The sequence below is a fragment of the Pongo pygmaeus genome, chromosome 19 (assembly GCF_028885625.2).
Source record: "Pongo pygmaeus isolate AG05252 chromosome 19, NHGRI_mPonPyg2-v2.0_pri, whole genome shotgun sequence".
NCBI lineage: Eukaryota > Metazoa > Chordata > Mammalia > Primates > Hominidae > Pongo > Pongo pygmaeus.
The window spans coordinates 30,548,879-30,564,925 of NC_072392.2; the positions used below are offsets into that span (position 1 = coordinate 30,548,879).

The following is a 16,047-nucleotide window of genomic DNA, read 5'->3' on the forward strand; positions in this document are numbered from 1 at the left end:
CCATTCCTTCAGCAGGTAACAGCTGAGTGTCTCCTAATTCAATTCCATTCTGAAACTCTCTACTTGGACAGTGTCAGACCTCACAGGTTAAGGGCTCAGTGCCACCAGACTGTCCTCACTTCAGATGCCAGTCACAAGTAGTAGGTTGTGACCTGCTCTTCTGCCCAACTGGCTGCAAATCAGGATTCCCAGTATTCCCTCCTCAGGTTTGATGAATCTGCTACAGTGGCTCACAGAGCTCAGGGAAACACTTTACTTGCACTTATTTATTTATTACAAGGGATATTTCAAAGGATGGAAATGAAGAGGCAGAAGGAAGAGGTGCACAGGGTGAGGCATCTGGGAAGGGGCTTAGAGCTCCCACACCTGCTCCAGACACACTGCCCTCCAGGCTCCATGTATTCAGCTATCTGAGAGTTCTCCAAACCCTGTCCTTGTGGATTTTCACTGAGGTGGCATTAGACAGGCATGATCGATCGACCATATCATTGGCAATTGGTGATCAGCTCAACCTTCAGTCCCTCTCCTCACCCCAGAGGTTGGCAAGTGGGGTGAAAGTCCCAACCCCCTAATCCCACCTCTGTCTTTCTGGTGGCCAGCCCCCATCCTGAAGCTCTCTAGGGTCCCCAGCCACCAGTCATTTCATTAGCACACAAATGACACTCTTAGTACTCTGGAGATTCCAAGGGTTTTAGGAGCTTTTTGCCAGGAAATGGGGATGGGGATGAAGACCAAATATCTATTTCAAAATAATACAGGAGTCTAAATTCATAACAGGCTTTCTAATACGCAATTTGTTAAGTCATTGCACTACTTAAAAATAAGCTATTTGAAAGCTTTAGAAAGCTATTTGGAGGGAAAAGTTGGTGGGTGTTCATGAAAGATATGGATGAGGCTGTTCATTTCAGCCTTATTTATTTGTTTATTTATTTACTGTTTTTTGAGACACAGTCTCACTCTGTTGCCTAGGCTGGAGTGCAGTGGCACAACGATGGCTCACTGCAGCCTTGAAATCCTGGGCTCCAGTGATTCTCCTGCCTCAGCCTTCTGAGCAGCTGGGACCACATGAGTGGGCTCCTATGCCCAGCTAATTTTTATTTATTTTTATTTTTTGTAGTGACGAGGTCCCTCTATATTGCCCAGGCTGGTCTTGAATTCCTGGGCTCACACGATCCTCCCACCTTGACCCTCAAAGTGTTGAGATTACAGGCATGAGCCACAATGCTTGGCCTCAGCCTTATTTGTAATGACAAAAGAAAAACAATCTGATCCATCCTATAAACTAAAAATAAAATCCTAAGCCTCCCCTACTGCCCCTCTTGACCAAGGGGATCCCAAGCCTTGTTACACCCCCTCCCTTTTGGAGTTTAGCTGCAACTCTCCAACATTAACATTAGAGATCCTAAGACTGACAAGGCAGATTCTGTGTCAATAAAAACCAAATTATAAACAAGACCTAAGGCCATGCCAGGCGAGGTTTTAGTCAGGCCTGCAGGCCGTCAACCTTGCTACATAGCATCCTGAGCTTAAAACATGCCTTTCTCCTGACATCAAATTTCAGACAGAGCTTGCTCCTTTAACCAACTGCAAATCAGAGAATCTCTGAATCCATCTATGACCTGTAAACCCCTGCTTCAAGATGTCCCACCTATTCGGGTCACACCAATGTATACTTTCCATGTGTTGACTTATGTCTTGGCCTAGAACTCTTTCCTCCTTAAAATGTATACAATCAAACTGTAACCTGACCGCTTCGGGAACGCTTCCTCAGGCCCTCTGAGACTGTTTCCTTAGGCCACGGTCACTCATTCACTCACAGTAAACCTCTTTCAAATATTTTACAGAGTTTGGCTTTTCCATCAATAATCCGTGTCTGAGAATTCTCAAATCAGCGTTCCTCAATTTAGGTTATTTATTTGCTCCTGTCACTGTTTTTGACACACCCTGATATAACCTATGCTTTTACCTAATTCTTCTTGCATGTTCTGTCAGTGTCACCTCCCAGGTGTATCGTGCATCCGTCCACTTGCCACCATCTCTCTGCTACCCCCTTACTGGGAGTCCTGTCCCTCTTACTTGATGGTAAGTGCTTTGTGCTTCTTGCTTCTTGACAGTAAGTTCTTGTGAATGGTGCTTCTTCCAGCCAATTCTCTTATGCAGCAGCCAAAATCCCGTTATGGAAAAACCAAGCTTGTTTCCTGACTCACAACTTTTTTACTAGCTGCAAATTCAGGACAGCCAGTGTCTCATTAATTACTCAGGTCACAATTCCTATTTTTACATCAGAGGACCCTTCAATGGCTGATGTCTGGTGCAGTTCTGGCACCTCCACACACAGCCCCTCCCCTGACATGTCACCCTCATAATCCTGATAGCCATCTGCCATCAACTCATTTATTTCTTAATAAGAGCTTTAGTGAGATGTCATTTGCATTTCAAACAATTCACCACTGAAGTGTACAATTCAGTGGTTGTTAGTATATTCACAGAGCCATGAAGCCATTATCCAGTCAGTTGCAGAACATTTTCAGCCTCCCGAAAGGACTTCCCATGCATCTCAGAGGTCATCCCACTATGCTCCTCATCCCTTCCAGACCTAAGCAACCACTCATCTACTTTCTATTTCTGTGAATTTGCCTATTCTGGACATTTCCACGAATGGAGTCATTTATGATGGGCTTCTTTCACTGAATGTGCAGTTTCTGGTGTTCACCACGGTGCGGCATTCCTCACGTGTGAATGTCGCGTTGTGTGGATGGAGCACGTTTTGTTTATTCATCAGTCGGTGAACATTTGGGTTGTTTCCTCTTCTTGGCTATAATGAATGATGCTGCTAAGAACGTTTGTGTGCACGTTTCTGTGGGAACACGTTTTCAAGAGTTGTGCTCTTAATACATTTGAGGAAGTTTTGGTGGAAGAGACCACAAAAAATGGTATACACATCTCAGCCTTCCATTTATATAGAAAATATTTCTCGAAGGATGCATTAAAAATTCTAGCAGCTTGAGTGTCTCTGGATAGTGGGCCTTGGGCTAGGTATTATTTAAGGATTTATTTATTCTTTGCATTAAAGAGAAAATATTACCATTCTAATTAAAAATATTATAAGGAAGTAACATGCCACACTTTTCCTAGCTTGGTTTGCTGGTTCCACGAAGTCACTGGCCTGGCATGCTGGGCCCTGACCCCTCCTGCCTCACTCTTGGATTTGCCATAGAAGTGCCTGTCATTTGCGCTCCTGCATATGGAAGCTGTTTGCTCCAGCTTCAAGCCTTGTGCATTTGTCTTCTGCCTGGACGACACTTCCATCCATGCCTCTGAGAGACTGAACACTGCTCACCTTTCCCGCTCGCCTGGGGAGCCTTCCCTTAATCCTCAAGACCAGATTCTCTCAGACACCGCATGTCATCACTCTACTCATTCTTACCCTCATGTTGACTCTGTGTGTGTGTGTGTGTGTGTGTGTGTGTGTGTGTGTGTGTGTGTGTGTGTTAGAGCTGTGTGGTGCTCCTCTTGGAAACACTTTCTGAACCCATCTGCAGGCTGGCTGCAGGAGCTTCAGAAGGCACATAGGGAGAAGGATGCTGGAGTGAAGAAGGTCTCTTTATTGGATGTTGTCTTCTAATTTCAGGTGGTGACTTTATGCTTGGTGGATCTGAAGCAACATCCTCAAGCACAAAATCATTTTTATGATGTAAAGATCCATCTGGGGGAGCACATGGCACCTGTCAAACACCACTCAGCTCCACCTAGAACCTGGCTGTGTTTGACCCTGCTCTCTCCTCAGACTGTGCTCCATGTGGACACCTGTGGCTAGCTGGGTGAGGAGGAAGACTGCGGGATAAAGAGAGAAGGAGGAGGCAGGAGAAATGCACCTGGGCATACTGCCACCCCAGGCACGCATGTGAAGTCTTTGTGGATGGGCAGGAAATGCCCATCGTAGTAGCATGGGAAGCAGCATGGAGATAAGCAAAGACCACTCAAATGAGAGACACAGAGGCCCCAGCAAGGGAGTCAGCCATCACCAGTTGCATTTTGGTAGAAATTTCCAAGCAGGCAGAGGATGGGAAAGGTTCACAGTGGAAAAAGGGGAGGCTCCAGGTGCACTCCAAGTGGAGGCTGTTTGCTTGGGGAAACTGGGGTGGCCGACCAGAAACGGGGCCTCCTGTGTGGTCGGTTAGGGCAGCAGATTTCACTTTTTCTGGTTGGTTCTAAGTTGGAAGCCAGGACAAAAATTAGGGAAGCTGTTATTAGTCAGGGTCTGGCTGTTTTGGGCTGATTGTTACAGGGCAGTGTTAAGCTCCCTGGATTGACTGGAGATAGCGGGCTGGCTTCCTGCACGTCTGACTTCAAGTGGGCTGGATTCCTGGGCTGTTGCTGCAGATCTCGGGCTGGCTTTGGGGCTGGCTGCTGCAGATTATGGCTCAGAGTTTGAATTTTTATGTAGTCTGGCCGCTGTCATTGTATAATCAGTCTCTCACAGGTCAGATTATCAACACCTGCTGGGCCACTCCAGGGCTTGCTACTTCAACCAAGGGATAGGTCTTGCAGATCTACCTTGCTAGCCCCCATTTCAGATGTGACACTTGAGTCCTAACAAATGAAGGGCACATGTGTGGAGGCAGCTAACAGCACAGAGCCAACTTCTAGGAGAATAGAACGAGGGAACATAAAGATGTATTGAAAACCGTAACTCTTGAAAACCATAAAATCTCAATCCTCAGGCAGTGTCTGAAATAATTACAACAAAAAATTCTTTAGAAGTAGAGAAAACTCAAAAGGAAATAATCTGTAAAGAGGTAAAACCAGCAAAATCAAGGGAGAGACTGAGAAATTCGAACCACAGCAATGGGACCCCACACGATCCTAGGATTGAGACCTTAAAGGGACCCTCGAGGACCTATGTCTAACCACCCGCCTCCAGGCTGAACCTTTCTCACTGCCTTGGGGCCCTGACGGCACTGGGACCTGTGCACGGCTTAGCCCCTGCAGGAAGCCCAGGGCATCCTTCTGGCCTCAGTGCAGAGTCCTTGGATGGAGCAGTGGCTGTGGCTGACTGCAGACGGCGTGGCCTCATGCACTTTCTGTGTTAAATGCATAGGTGGTGGAATGGAGAAGAAAGTGACAGGCAGAGAATGACAGATGCCCCTTCCCTGGTCTGCTGCTTCTCAGGGGAAGGTCTGCTGGGGTGACTAGGGGAGGAGGAGGCATGGCTCTGAGGCCTCCCTGCCGGCCACTCCAAACCCTCCCAGCCCCCTGGCCTCTGGGTCCCACAGGTCCCTGAGCACCTCGCCGGGAGATCCCTGTGTCCTGGTGGCAGTGACAAAGCTCCTAAAGCCTACCTGTCAAAACTCCCAGCTCTGTGTTCAAATATGTTTTTCAAAAAACATTGGAATGAAACTGGTAGGGTTTGCATGATCCTTGCAGTGGAGAAAAACGTTAATGACATTGCTGGTTGGAGCCTGTGAGTGCAGCATCCTCTGCTCAGGACACACAGGCATTGGTGCTGCTGTTGCCAGTCCTGTCCCAGCCTAGCTGTCTTAGAGAGATGCCAGAGGCTTAACCTCTGCAAAACTGCAGTTTGCCACTGGTGGGTGGTTCAGGATTCAAGGCTAGCCACCAGCCCCAGTCCTACAAACCTTCCCCGCAGACTTGGCCTGACTACACCCGTCACACCCCCACCCACTGGGAGCACTGGGGCCCAGTCCTGGCTGACACACTCGCTGTCTCCTTGCTCCCCCTAGCCAGAGGGAGGCCCAGCACCTCATGGACGCTTTGCGTGTTGGGGGCCCCATGTGCCTGGGGGACGTGTGTTCAAGCAGAAATGGTGCACCCGAGGCCCCAGCCGGCCAGTCCCAGCAGCGCCCCCATTTCTCATGAAGGCTGGCAGCTACAGTTCAGGTGAAGTTAGCCGGCTCATCTGCACCTGAGCAGTGATATTGGCCCAACAGACTCCAAATGCCTAGGTTTGCGGTGCTAAACCTGAAGGCCTTGCCCTGCAGATGCAGAGGCCGCCGCGGTGGATCGCAGCGGGCAGAACTCCAGGCTGCTCTAAGAAGTCAGCGCTCTTCCCTGACACCACACCAGACAGGGCTGCTGACCACCTGGGTTTCTGCTGTGCCACACTGAAGACCATTTCTCCAGGGGACACAAACGCTTAGCATTCTCTACTGAGGTTTTCTCTTTTACGTTTAACATTGAAGTGTGCGATTCATCCAGAGTGCATATTTCTGTACACCGTGAGCTGGTGCCCGCAGTTTGCTGGCTGGGGGCCAGGTAGGCAGGCATGGACAAGGAGTCCAGCACTTGTGGAGGAAGCTTTGGCAGCTCACTGGCCAGGCAGCAGGTGCCCGACCTGGGTCCCTCTCCCTGCGCACCCCTCCCATGTTTCTCCTCCCAGGGTCCTCACTGGTCTTCCACACCCTCTTAGGGCAAATTTCCTTTCCTCCTGCTGCTCGCCCCTTGCCTTCACAGAGCATGTTGCATGTGCAAACCTGGGGCTCTGACTCCAGCCCACCCTGGGACCCAGCAGGAGTAGGTGGTCATTCTCCAGGAACATGTGTGGAGGTCTCTACCCTACCCTTTCATCCCCCAAGGTTAATAATAATAATAGTTATTGTTGCTGTTGTTCATCATTATTGTAATGATTACCATTATTATTTGTTATTGTTATAAAAACACTGAATGAGATTTTTCCATCCACAAAGGGTGTCTGGTTGACTGAAGTTGAGGAAAGAGGAGTTTCAGGCTGGGAAATATTCTAATTCCTGCTGTAGCCCAGGGTCAGAGGTCAGGGGGAGTCCTCGGCCCCAGAGGTGCTGAATCAACCCTTCATGCACAGCAAGTTCCTGTGTCTCTGGGGTGAATGCCCAGGGGTTTGGTTGCTGGGTTACATGGTCCTTATGCAGGGAAAGCAAAACTTTACCTCCACTGTTAGTGTCTCTGGCTGGGCCTAAGAGGTAAGTGGACATAAAACACATTAACAGGAGAAAAGCACACAGATTTGCACATGTAAATGGAACCCTGTAGGAAAAAGAGATCCAAAGAAGCAGTTAGGCCTGAACGCTTATATACTAGGTTGGACAAAGAATAAGTTGTGAAAACGTGCAAGACAATGGGGTCTGGGATAGGGCAGTTCATCATGGAGAAGTGGTGAGGCAGATGAGGGTTAGTTTAACGAGATTTGTTCATACAGATTCCCCTCAGCCCCAACTCCCTGCCTCTGGTGCTAAGAATGTCTTCCTTCCTCCTGGTACAGGGAGGCCGCCTTTCCCATGGGAGATTCACCTCCTACTTTCAGGAAGAAAAAGGGGAAGTCAGGACATCTTCCTTGTGCCAGCTGTTTTTCAAGTGCCTTTAGCTCAAAATCACCCTTATGCTAAAGTGGCATATTTTGGGGTGGCATATTCTGCCACGCTTCACTTGCACGTTTTTGTTGTTGCTGTTTTCTTTTTTGAAACTGCCACACTGTTTTCCAGAGTGGCAGTACAATATTACCTTACCACCAGCAATCCGTGAGAAAGCCCGTTCCACCACAGCCTCACCTGCTTTCCTATATTTGATGCTGTTCCTATATTTTGTTGAAGACATTTGATGGATGTGTCATGATGTCTCACCGTGATTTTAATTTACACTCCCACAAAAGGCTAACGTCTTCTCATGTGCCGACCTGCCATCTGTACATCCTGCTCAGTGAAATGCTAGTTCATGTCTGTGAACTAAGTTTTCTGAAAAGGAATGTGGAAAGTGACTTTATTTCCGTGAACAGTTTGTAAATGGGGAAGTTGCAGCCTTCAGTGTAAAAGGAAAGTAAGTTCTAGAAAACTAAGAAGGGTTTGGGTTCTATGGTAAAAGTTTCTGTCCAGGTTTCCAACTACTTTCATTTATGTAAATGAAGGACTGAAACTCATGCTGTCCTGATCAGTGGATGTAGCTGAATCCTGATTAGTCGATACAGGTGAACCCTGATTGATTGATGCAGTTGAGTCCTGATTAGTCGGGGCAGGGGAGTTCTGACTTGTTGTTCTTTAAGCCTTAAGCAGAAGACTGTCAGAAATTTCTTATAAATGGCTGTCAGGGGTCCAGGGGAGTGGTGCTCAGGCTACAGTTATCTTGACACTGACAACAGGAACTGGTTTGGTTTGGTTGTGGAAGGGAGGTCTTGTGATACTTTTATAACATCTTTCTAAGAACACAGAGTACATGAAGTCTCTGTCACCCAGCTACGGCTGCCTGGTTCCATTTTAACTTTGAACAACTCAGTTACTCTCCTGGGAGTCATTTTGTCTTTCTGCAGGGGGCATACTTTAACATGTCTTTCGTCAATTTTGTAATTGGATTTTGAAGAAAAATACCGTTGCATTTTGAGTTTTTTTTTTTTACACATTCCTGTAGAATATACGGTTTGTAAATATATTCTTCTGATCTATACCTTGTTTTACTCCTCTTAAAAGGACATTTCAGCTGGGTGTGGTGGCTCACGCCTGTAATCCCAGCACTTTGGGAGGCCAAGGCAGGCAGATCACGAGGTCTGGAGTTCAAGACCAGCCTGACCAGTATGGTGAAACCCCATCTATATGAAAAATACAAAAATTAGCTGGGAGTGTTGACATACGCCTGTAGTCCCAGCTACTTGGGAGGCTGAGGCAGGAGAATTGCTTGAAGCTGGGAGGAGGAGGTTGCACTGAGCTGAGATTGCACCACTGCACTCCAGCCTGGGTGACAGAGCCAGACTCCTTCTCAAAAAAAAAAAAAAAAAGGACCTTTCACAGAGCCTGGGATTTTAACTTTGATGACTTCCAATTTATCCATCTGTATTTATGAATCATGCTTTTGATGTCAAGTATAAAATCTCATTTATTAGCCTAGATCCCAATTTTCTCTAAGAATTTTTTTCCTAAAATTTTAGTTTTACATTTTACATTGAAATGTGTGATCCATTTGGAGTTAAGGTTTGCATGAGGTGTGACGGTAAAACCCCCACAATTTATCCATTTAGAAACGTGAGGAGACTTTATTTCTCATAAGGATTACAGCCTTCAAGGTGGCCAGCTCAGCCAAGGGACCAGAAACAGGCACTTTGAAGGAGGAGGGGTTAGGGTAGGAGCTTTATGCTGGGCAGGTTGGCTAAACATACATATTCAACAGGTTATAGGAGGAGCTATGAATATTCATGAAGGTGGTCCTGACACATGCATATTGAACAGACATGCATGTAGCATGTGACCCATGTTCACTTTGGGGTGGAGACTTAACATTTAAATGTATTACAGTTAGGTCCCATATGTCAACAGGTCTTTTCAGGGCATGAAGGCACACAAGCGTGCAGCCTCTGTAAACCAGCCAGAGACAATCCATGGTTGGTGGTCTTATCAGGAAGTTATGGCTGGTAGAGCAGGGGTTCAGTAAGTCAAGTGGGTAGTGGAGCTGGAAATTGTTTTAATCATCTTGTCTATCTCGAGGCCAGTGGTTGTTTAGCTGCTAGACAAAAAGAAAAACCTTGTAGTCCTTAGAACACAGTTTATTCTTTAGGCGTAGTGTTAGTGACTTAACCCTTGCCTGGCATGGCCTTAGGTCCCGTTTATAATTTGGTATTTTATTGCCTCAGAGTCTGTTCTCTCAGTCTTCTGATCTCTATGTTAACATTAATGCTGGTCTAAACCCCAAAAGGCAGGGGGTATAATGAGGCATGTTTGACCTCCCACCCCATCATGACTAGAACTAAACTTTTAAGATTTTCCTGAGGTCCCCTTGGCCAAGAGGGGGTCCATTCATTTGGTGGGGGCTTGGGATTCTAAAGTTGACGGTGTTTAGGTCAAGGGTTTTGGTTTGCCTGCTTGTTTGCTGTGCCTGTGATGTGCAATTGCCCTACTCCCATTTGATGGAAAGGCTACCTTTCCTCCCACGAGGTGCTTTTGCATGCTTGTCAAAAACCAGCTGGGTGCATTTGTTTTGGTCTCTTTTCTGTTCTGTAGATCATCTCCCTCTGTCCACACCACACGGTCTTTACTAGCTATTTAATGTGTTGAAATAGAGATAACTTAATTCTTATTTTAAATTATTCATTTAACATTTCATCATCAACATTTATCTCACCTAAAACAAACAAAACAAATTCACACAGTGTACGGTGTGGATGCACTGGAGTTTATTTAACCTGACCCCTCTTAATCAGTGGCTATTATCCCCCACCCCAGTTTTTTTGTTATTATAGTAAATAATGCTGAAATCGTTTTAAAAAGATTTTTTAAAGTTTATTTTTAATTGACAAATCATAATTGCATATATTTATGGGATACAATGTGATGTTTTGATATATGTGTACATTGGTGGAACAATTACTTGAAGCTAATTAAGATATCCATCACCAACACATTTATTTTTTGTGGTGAGAATATTTAAAATTTACTATTTTGGGGATTTTGACATATAAAATGCATTAACTACATTCACCGTGTCATGTGGATCACTAAAACGTATTCCTCTTGTCTAACTGAATCCTTGTACCCTTTGACCAACAGCTCCTCCCTCCTGCCCTTCCCCCGGCCTCAGGTAGCCACTGTTCTACTCTCCGTTTCTATGAGTTCAACTATTTTCAGATTCCACACACAGGAGAGACCAGGTGGTATTTGTTTGTGTGCCTGGCTTACTTTGCTTAGTACAATGGCCTCCACGTTCATCCACGTTGTCGCCAATAGCAGGATTTCCTTTTATTCAAAGGCGGGATAGTACCCCGTGGTGTACATACACCACATTTTCTTTATCCCTTCACCCACTGGTAGACGCTTAGGTTGCTTCCGTATCTTGGCTACTGTGAATGAAGTCAATATTCTTATCTTATGCATAAGTGATCCCCACAATCATTTGTTATCTTTTGACGTTGCTTGTGAAACTTCATGTTGTCAAGCTGATCAATCATTTCCTTGATGGCTTCTGGGTTTATTTTATGCTTTAGAAAGACTTCCCCACTCCGAAAAGACAGAATAAAAGCGATTCACCCACGTTCTGCCTTTCACGGTTTCAACTTCACGGTCTCTCCCGCCGCCGGCGCCCCGCAAAACTTCCGAATCCTCGGGGAACCCGGGACCCCGCTGCACTGTGAAGCCGAGGCAGAGCGCCGGCCTGCCGGGGTCTCCGGAAACGTTCCCAGTTCCCGCGGAAGATCGCCAGGCCCGGAGCCGCGTGGGAGGTCTGTCCTAGCAGGCAGCAGTCCCTCGGAGTGGAACGGTTGTTAGGAAAAATTTTCAAGTCCCCTTCGGCTGCGGGGTCGCTTCATTCCAGGCCATGCCGACTGGGAGCTCCTCCACCCGCCCCAGGCCAAGAAACGCGATCCCAGGTGGTCTGGGACTAGGAGAGGCCTCGCCCGCTGGCGATGCCCATTCTATCCGCGGCTGCTTGCGCCGGCTGTCGGGCGCCACCTGGCTGCACTTTGAAGGTTTTCTCTCTGGCGCTCTGGCGAAGCAGGCAAGAAAGGGGATTTGGCCACAGGGCGCCATGCAGAGTTCAAGGGGACTGGCGGCACTGGCAGCACTGGCAGGATGAGCCTCGCTTTGCCGGGTGTACTCTTCGTCCTTTCGTCGGAGATTAAACCTGCGGGTCAGCGTTGGAGGCGCACTCTTGAGCTCGGAGTGCTGTGGCCTGAGCGGGTCGACTAGTACACGCAGGAATCGATGGGCCTTCTGAGAGTGTGAACGGGGGATGGGGTACTCTGCCGGACGCCCACTGGCGTGGGGCCAGGTCCTCAGGCCTTCCATTACACCCATTATCTCCAAGCCCCTCCCCGGAGGTGAGGACCGGCCCGGCTGTTCCAGGAGGACTGCGAAGAGTAACATGGGCCCGTCCGTGGCCATGCGTGGGTCGTGGTCATCCGACTTGAGCTTCACACCTTTTTCCGAGTCTTGTCTTGGAGGTGGAGTCTGGCTTGGGCAGTTCGAGAAAAAACGGGGAAGGCACAGTGGATTTAGCCACGGCCTGCAAAATAGGATCTTGTGGTTGGACTTTGGGGCCCCACCCTCCCCACTGGGGAAGAGCCTACAGCCTCTGGCTCCGAGATAGAGGGGCGACCAGATGTCCGATGGATGATCTTTGTTAGAGTTGCTGGGTCGATCAGCCTCATTTCTGCAGTTTTGATGTGACCTCAGAAAGTTGATCAGATCGACCAGCAGCCCAACCCAGCAGATGGGCAACTAGAATTTGGGAGAGGAGAAGGGGGCAAGACGAGGGGAGAAGGGCGTGGGGGGAGGCCTGTGGCGAGGTGCGAAGGGGAGGGTAGGGGCAGGGGGATGGTGGAACCTGAGGTTTATATAGCAATAGTAATTCTTTTAAGCAAGTATTATAAACAAATAATAATTTATTTACATTTACAAACTATATGAATATAAATAATATAAATTTGTAGAATTATAAGTATAAATTATACTTTATAAATAATAAATCTGCATAAATAGTGATTAGATATAAACAATTATAGTTCTGAAGAGGACGCAGGAGGGGCTTTCGGTCCGCAGAAATTTCTAAATGCCCCTGGGGAGGCTGAGGCAGGCCGACCCCAGTGAATTTTGAAGTCCCCTCTGGGTGGGGCGCTGTCCCGGGAGGCGCTGCGGAGCCTGTCCCCTGCCCGGCAGCTGTCCCTGGCCCAGGGCGCTCCCCCCCAAATTTTCCAAGGCTTCTTTTGGCTTCCAGGGATCTCACGGTTCCACTCATGCGTGCCAGGGAGCCCCGAGGTGGGAATGCGACGCGAGGTGGACACGGACGAGGCCTGGCGTCCTACCTGCCCACTCGCCATCCGGATCCGCTCGGCAGGCTTTTTAGCTAGTTGTCTGGCGACACCTGGCGGCCGCCTTTATATATAGCAAGCTCGACCAGCGGGGCAACGTGGGATTGGGTGGCTGAATAGTAAAAGGGGGATATTCTGTAATGGTGGGGGGCAGGGGGAGTCCTGAGGCTTATAGTAGTAGTAGTAATAATATTCTTTTTTTATTATGTAATTTATAAATATAAATTGTCATAAATACACTAATAATATACAATTATGTAGATACTATAAATGTCATGGTATAAATATATGTAATATATAGATTATATATTTTAATAAATATTTATGTATAAATATTAAATCAGTAATTATAATTATTTGGTCCTTGCTGGGATTCATCATTACTGTAATTATTACCATTATTATAAATAGTAATTGTAGTAGTAGTAGTAATAGTAGCAGCTTTTTTTTTTTAATAACAACACTGAATAAACTGTCTATCAAAGAAAGATGTTCAAGTGACTAGAGATAATAAAGAAGGGTTTCAGTCCGTGGGATTTAAAAAATCCACCCAAGAGCCTGGTGACGCTCTGACCCACAGTCAGTGAAGCAACCAGCTGGGAACTGCATACAGCAACCCTAATGGTCAGGACTGCTCTGACGGCTTCCCTCCTTTTTGCCCTTGCTTCGAACTTAGGACCAACAGGGAGAACAAAATAGGCACCCTCTTACCAGTCAGGTAGGATCCCCTCTTCCAGTGATACAGGAGATGGAAATAAATTATTTAGGCAGATAGGACAAAAGAGTCCTTGGCAGAATTTCTAACAAAAAACAGCCCAAGAAATCATTTCTTTCTAACAAAGAGCAGCCTGAAAAATGGAGCTGCAAGCATAGATAAGGAAGCTGGAAGCCTGCCTAGGAGGAGGCCTGCAGCCGCACTGATAAAAGGGACTACCTGGGGCCAGGCATGTCCACCATGGGGGGTTCACCTTCCCTAATTTTTTGTTGTTGTTGTTAACACATGCACAGTAAGAAAGAAATAAGCAACATGGAGTAGCTACTCACCTGCGTAATAAATAGAAGATTGGTGTGGGGGCATCCAGAGATTCATGCCCTATGCAGATGGCACACCTGGTCCTGTTTTTTTGCACCCGATGTAGATCAGACACTGCTCCCCACTAGCTCATCTATAAAAATCTGCATTTCACTGTGCATCAGCAACCTATTTTTCCGGGACCCCTCTCTGTAGCAGAGAGCTATTCTCTTTCTTTCACCTATTAAATTTCCACTCTTAACCTCACCCTTTGTGTGTCCATGCCCTTGATCTCTGTGGCTGTGAGACAATGAACCTTGGGTGTCACCCCAGACAATGAAGCCACTTCACTAGCAGCTGCCTCTGGCAGCTGGCAGTCCCATCAGGACTCCTCTTCCTCTTTTCCACCACACAGATTTCCCATTCCTCTCCCTGCCTTTGAGTTTCTGCCAAACACTATTGAGCTGCATGAAAGAACCTTCAATGCATATTACAACTGAAAGAAACTGATGTGAAAAGGCTGCATACTGTAAGATTCCAACTCTGTCACATTCTGGAAAAGGCACAACCATGGAGACAGTAAAAAGAGCAGTGGTTGGCAGGGGTTGGGGGAGAGAGGGATGAACAGGCAGAGCACAGGGGATCTGCAGGACTGTGAAACTACTCTGTATGATATGACAGTGGTGGATATGGCATTAGACATCTGTTCAAACCCACAGAATGTACTGAGGACTAAACTGACATTTTTTCTCTCTTGCCCAGATTCCTATCTAAGGGGCCTGGGGAGTCATACCCTAAAAACTAAAATCTCAACAGATGGGCTTTATTTAACCTTATATATAACACAGCTTACTTTCCCACCGGACTCTCATATAACATCATATGACAGATAAAGAAGGAAATAAAAATATTTTAGCCCAAAATAGGATTTATTTGCATATTTTGAAATGGCCCTGCAAAGCTGTCTCTTGTGGGGAAAATTTGCATCTGTAAAGAATCTCTATTACCATAACTAGCTCTTTTCCCTTCCAGGCCCTCCCAGGCCCTCCCAATCCTCTAGAGATTAGCTGAAAGTCTAGCACCTTTTAAAAGTCTGAATAGGAAACATTGGCCATCTATTGTCTCTAAGGGCGGCCCCCATGAGACTTCATCTACATGGTAAGAACTTTGGTCTCCACAACCCCTTATCTTGACCCAGATACTCCTTTCTATTGATTGCAGGTTTTTAGATAATAACTGTTTCAATCAATTGCCAATCAGAAAATCTTTGAATCCACCTATGACCTGGACGCCTTCCTCCCACTGACCCCCTTCTAGCTGTCCCACCTTTCTGGACTGAATCAATGTGCATCTCACATGTACTGATTAATGTCTCATGTCTCCTTAAAATGTATAAAACCAAACTGTAAAACAACCGCTTTGGGCACATGTTCTCAGGGCCTCTTGAGACTATACCTTGGGTCACTCATATTTGGCTCAGAATAAATCTCTTCAAATATTTTACAGTGTTTGGCTCTTTTCACTGACAATACAACACCAAGAACAACCCTAATGTGAACCACAGACTTTGGGTGAAAATGATGTGTTGGTGTGAGTTTAGCAGTAGTAAGAAATGTGCCCCACTGATGTGGGACATGGACAGTAGGGCAGGCTCTGTGTGTGTGTGTGTGTGTGTGTGTGTGCGCGCTGGCTGGTGAGGGGTGCATATGAGAGCTCTCTGCACGCTCAGCTCAATTTTGCTTTATAGGTGTAGAAAAAATCTTACCTCCACCCATCTTAGGTTTATTGCCTTGGCCCCACAAATTTAGACCAATGAAAGCCAGGTTAACAAGAGAAAACAACACATTTATTAATTCATGCGTTGCAAATACACATGGGAGAGCTCAGTGATAATAACTCAAAAAGGCAGTTAGAACTTGGGCTTATTAGCACCCTAATGAGAGAGCAATATATTTGTAGAGAAGTGGAAAGACAAAGGAAGGGGACCTTGAGCTTCTTTGGATAACAAGTTGTGGGAAGGTAGATACATGGGGGAAGTTGACAGATAAGGTTGATTTGGTGTGCTTGTGATGTTGATTTTTCTGGTGCCACCTCTGGGCTGGTAAGAGACATCCTGCCCTTCTGGTAGATGGGGGCAGGGCAGAGAGTTTGTCCTGTGTCTACTTGGTCTCAGTTGTCTTCAGCTCAAAATAATCTTTATGTCAGAGTGGCATATTTTGGGATGGCATACTCCAAGCCCCTTCAGCTGTGAATTCAAAAC

At 46.7% G+C, this 16,047-nt stretch overlaps 1 protein-coding gene across 1 annotated transcript; it reads right to left on the reverse strand.

The window, feature by feature from the left end:
• Positions 1–10,969: 10,969 nt before the first annotated feature.
• Positions 10,970–14,590, reverse strand: LOC134738674 (uncharacterized). Its single transcript, XM_063655879.1, has 2 exons — positions 13,820–14,590; positions 10,970–11,915 (listed from the first exon to the last, which is right to left on the reverse strand). Exon 2 carries the CDS (start codon positions 11,847–11,849, stop codon positions 11,244–11,246), a length of 606 nt encoding a protein of 201 aa, XP_063511949.1. The 5' UTR covers positions 11,850–11,915; positions 13,820–14,590; the 3' UTR covers positions 10,970–11,243.
• Positions 14,591–16,047: the final 1,457 nt, after the last annotated feature.

Coding starts and splice junctions, on each gene's coding strand:
- LOC134738674 (XM_063655879.1), bottom strand. CDS start 11,849: ATGGCCACGGACGGGCCCATGTTACTCTTCGCAGTCCTCCTGGAACAG.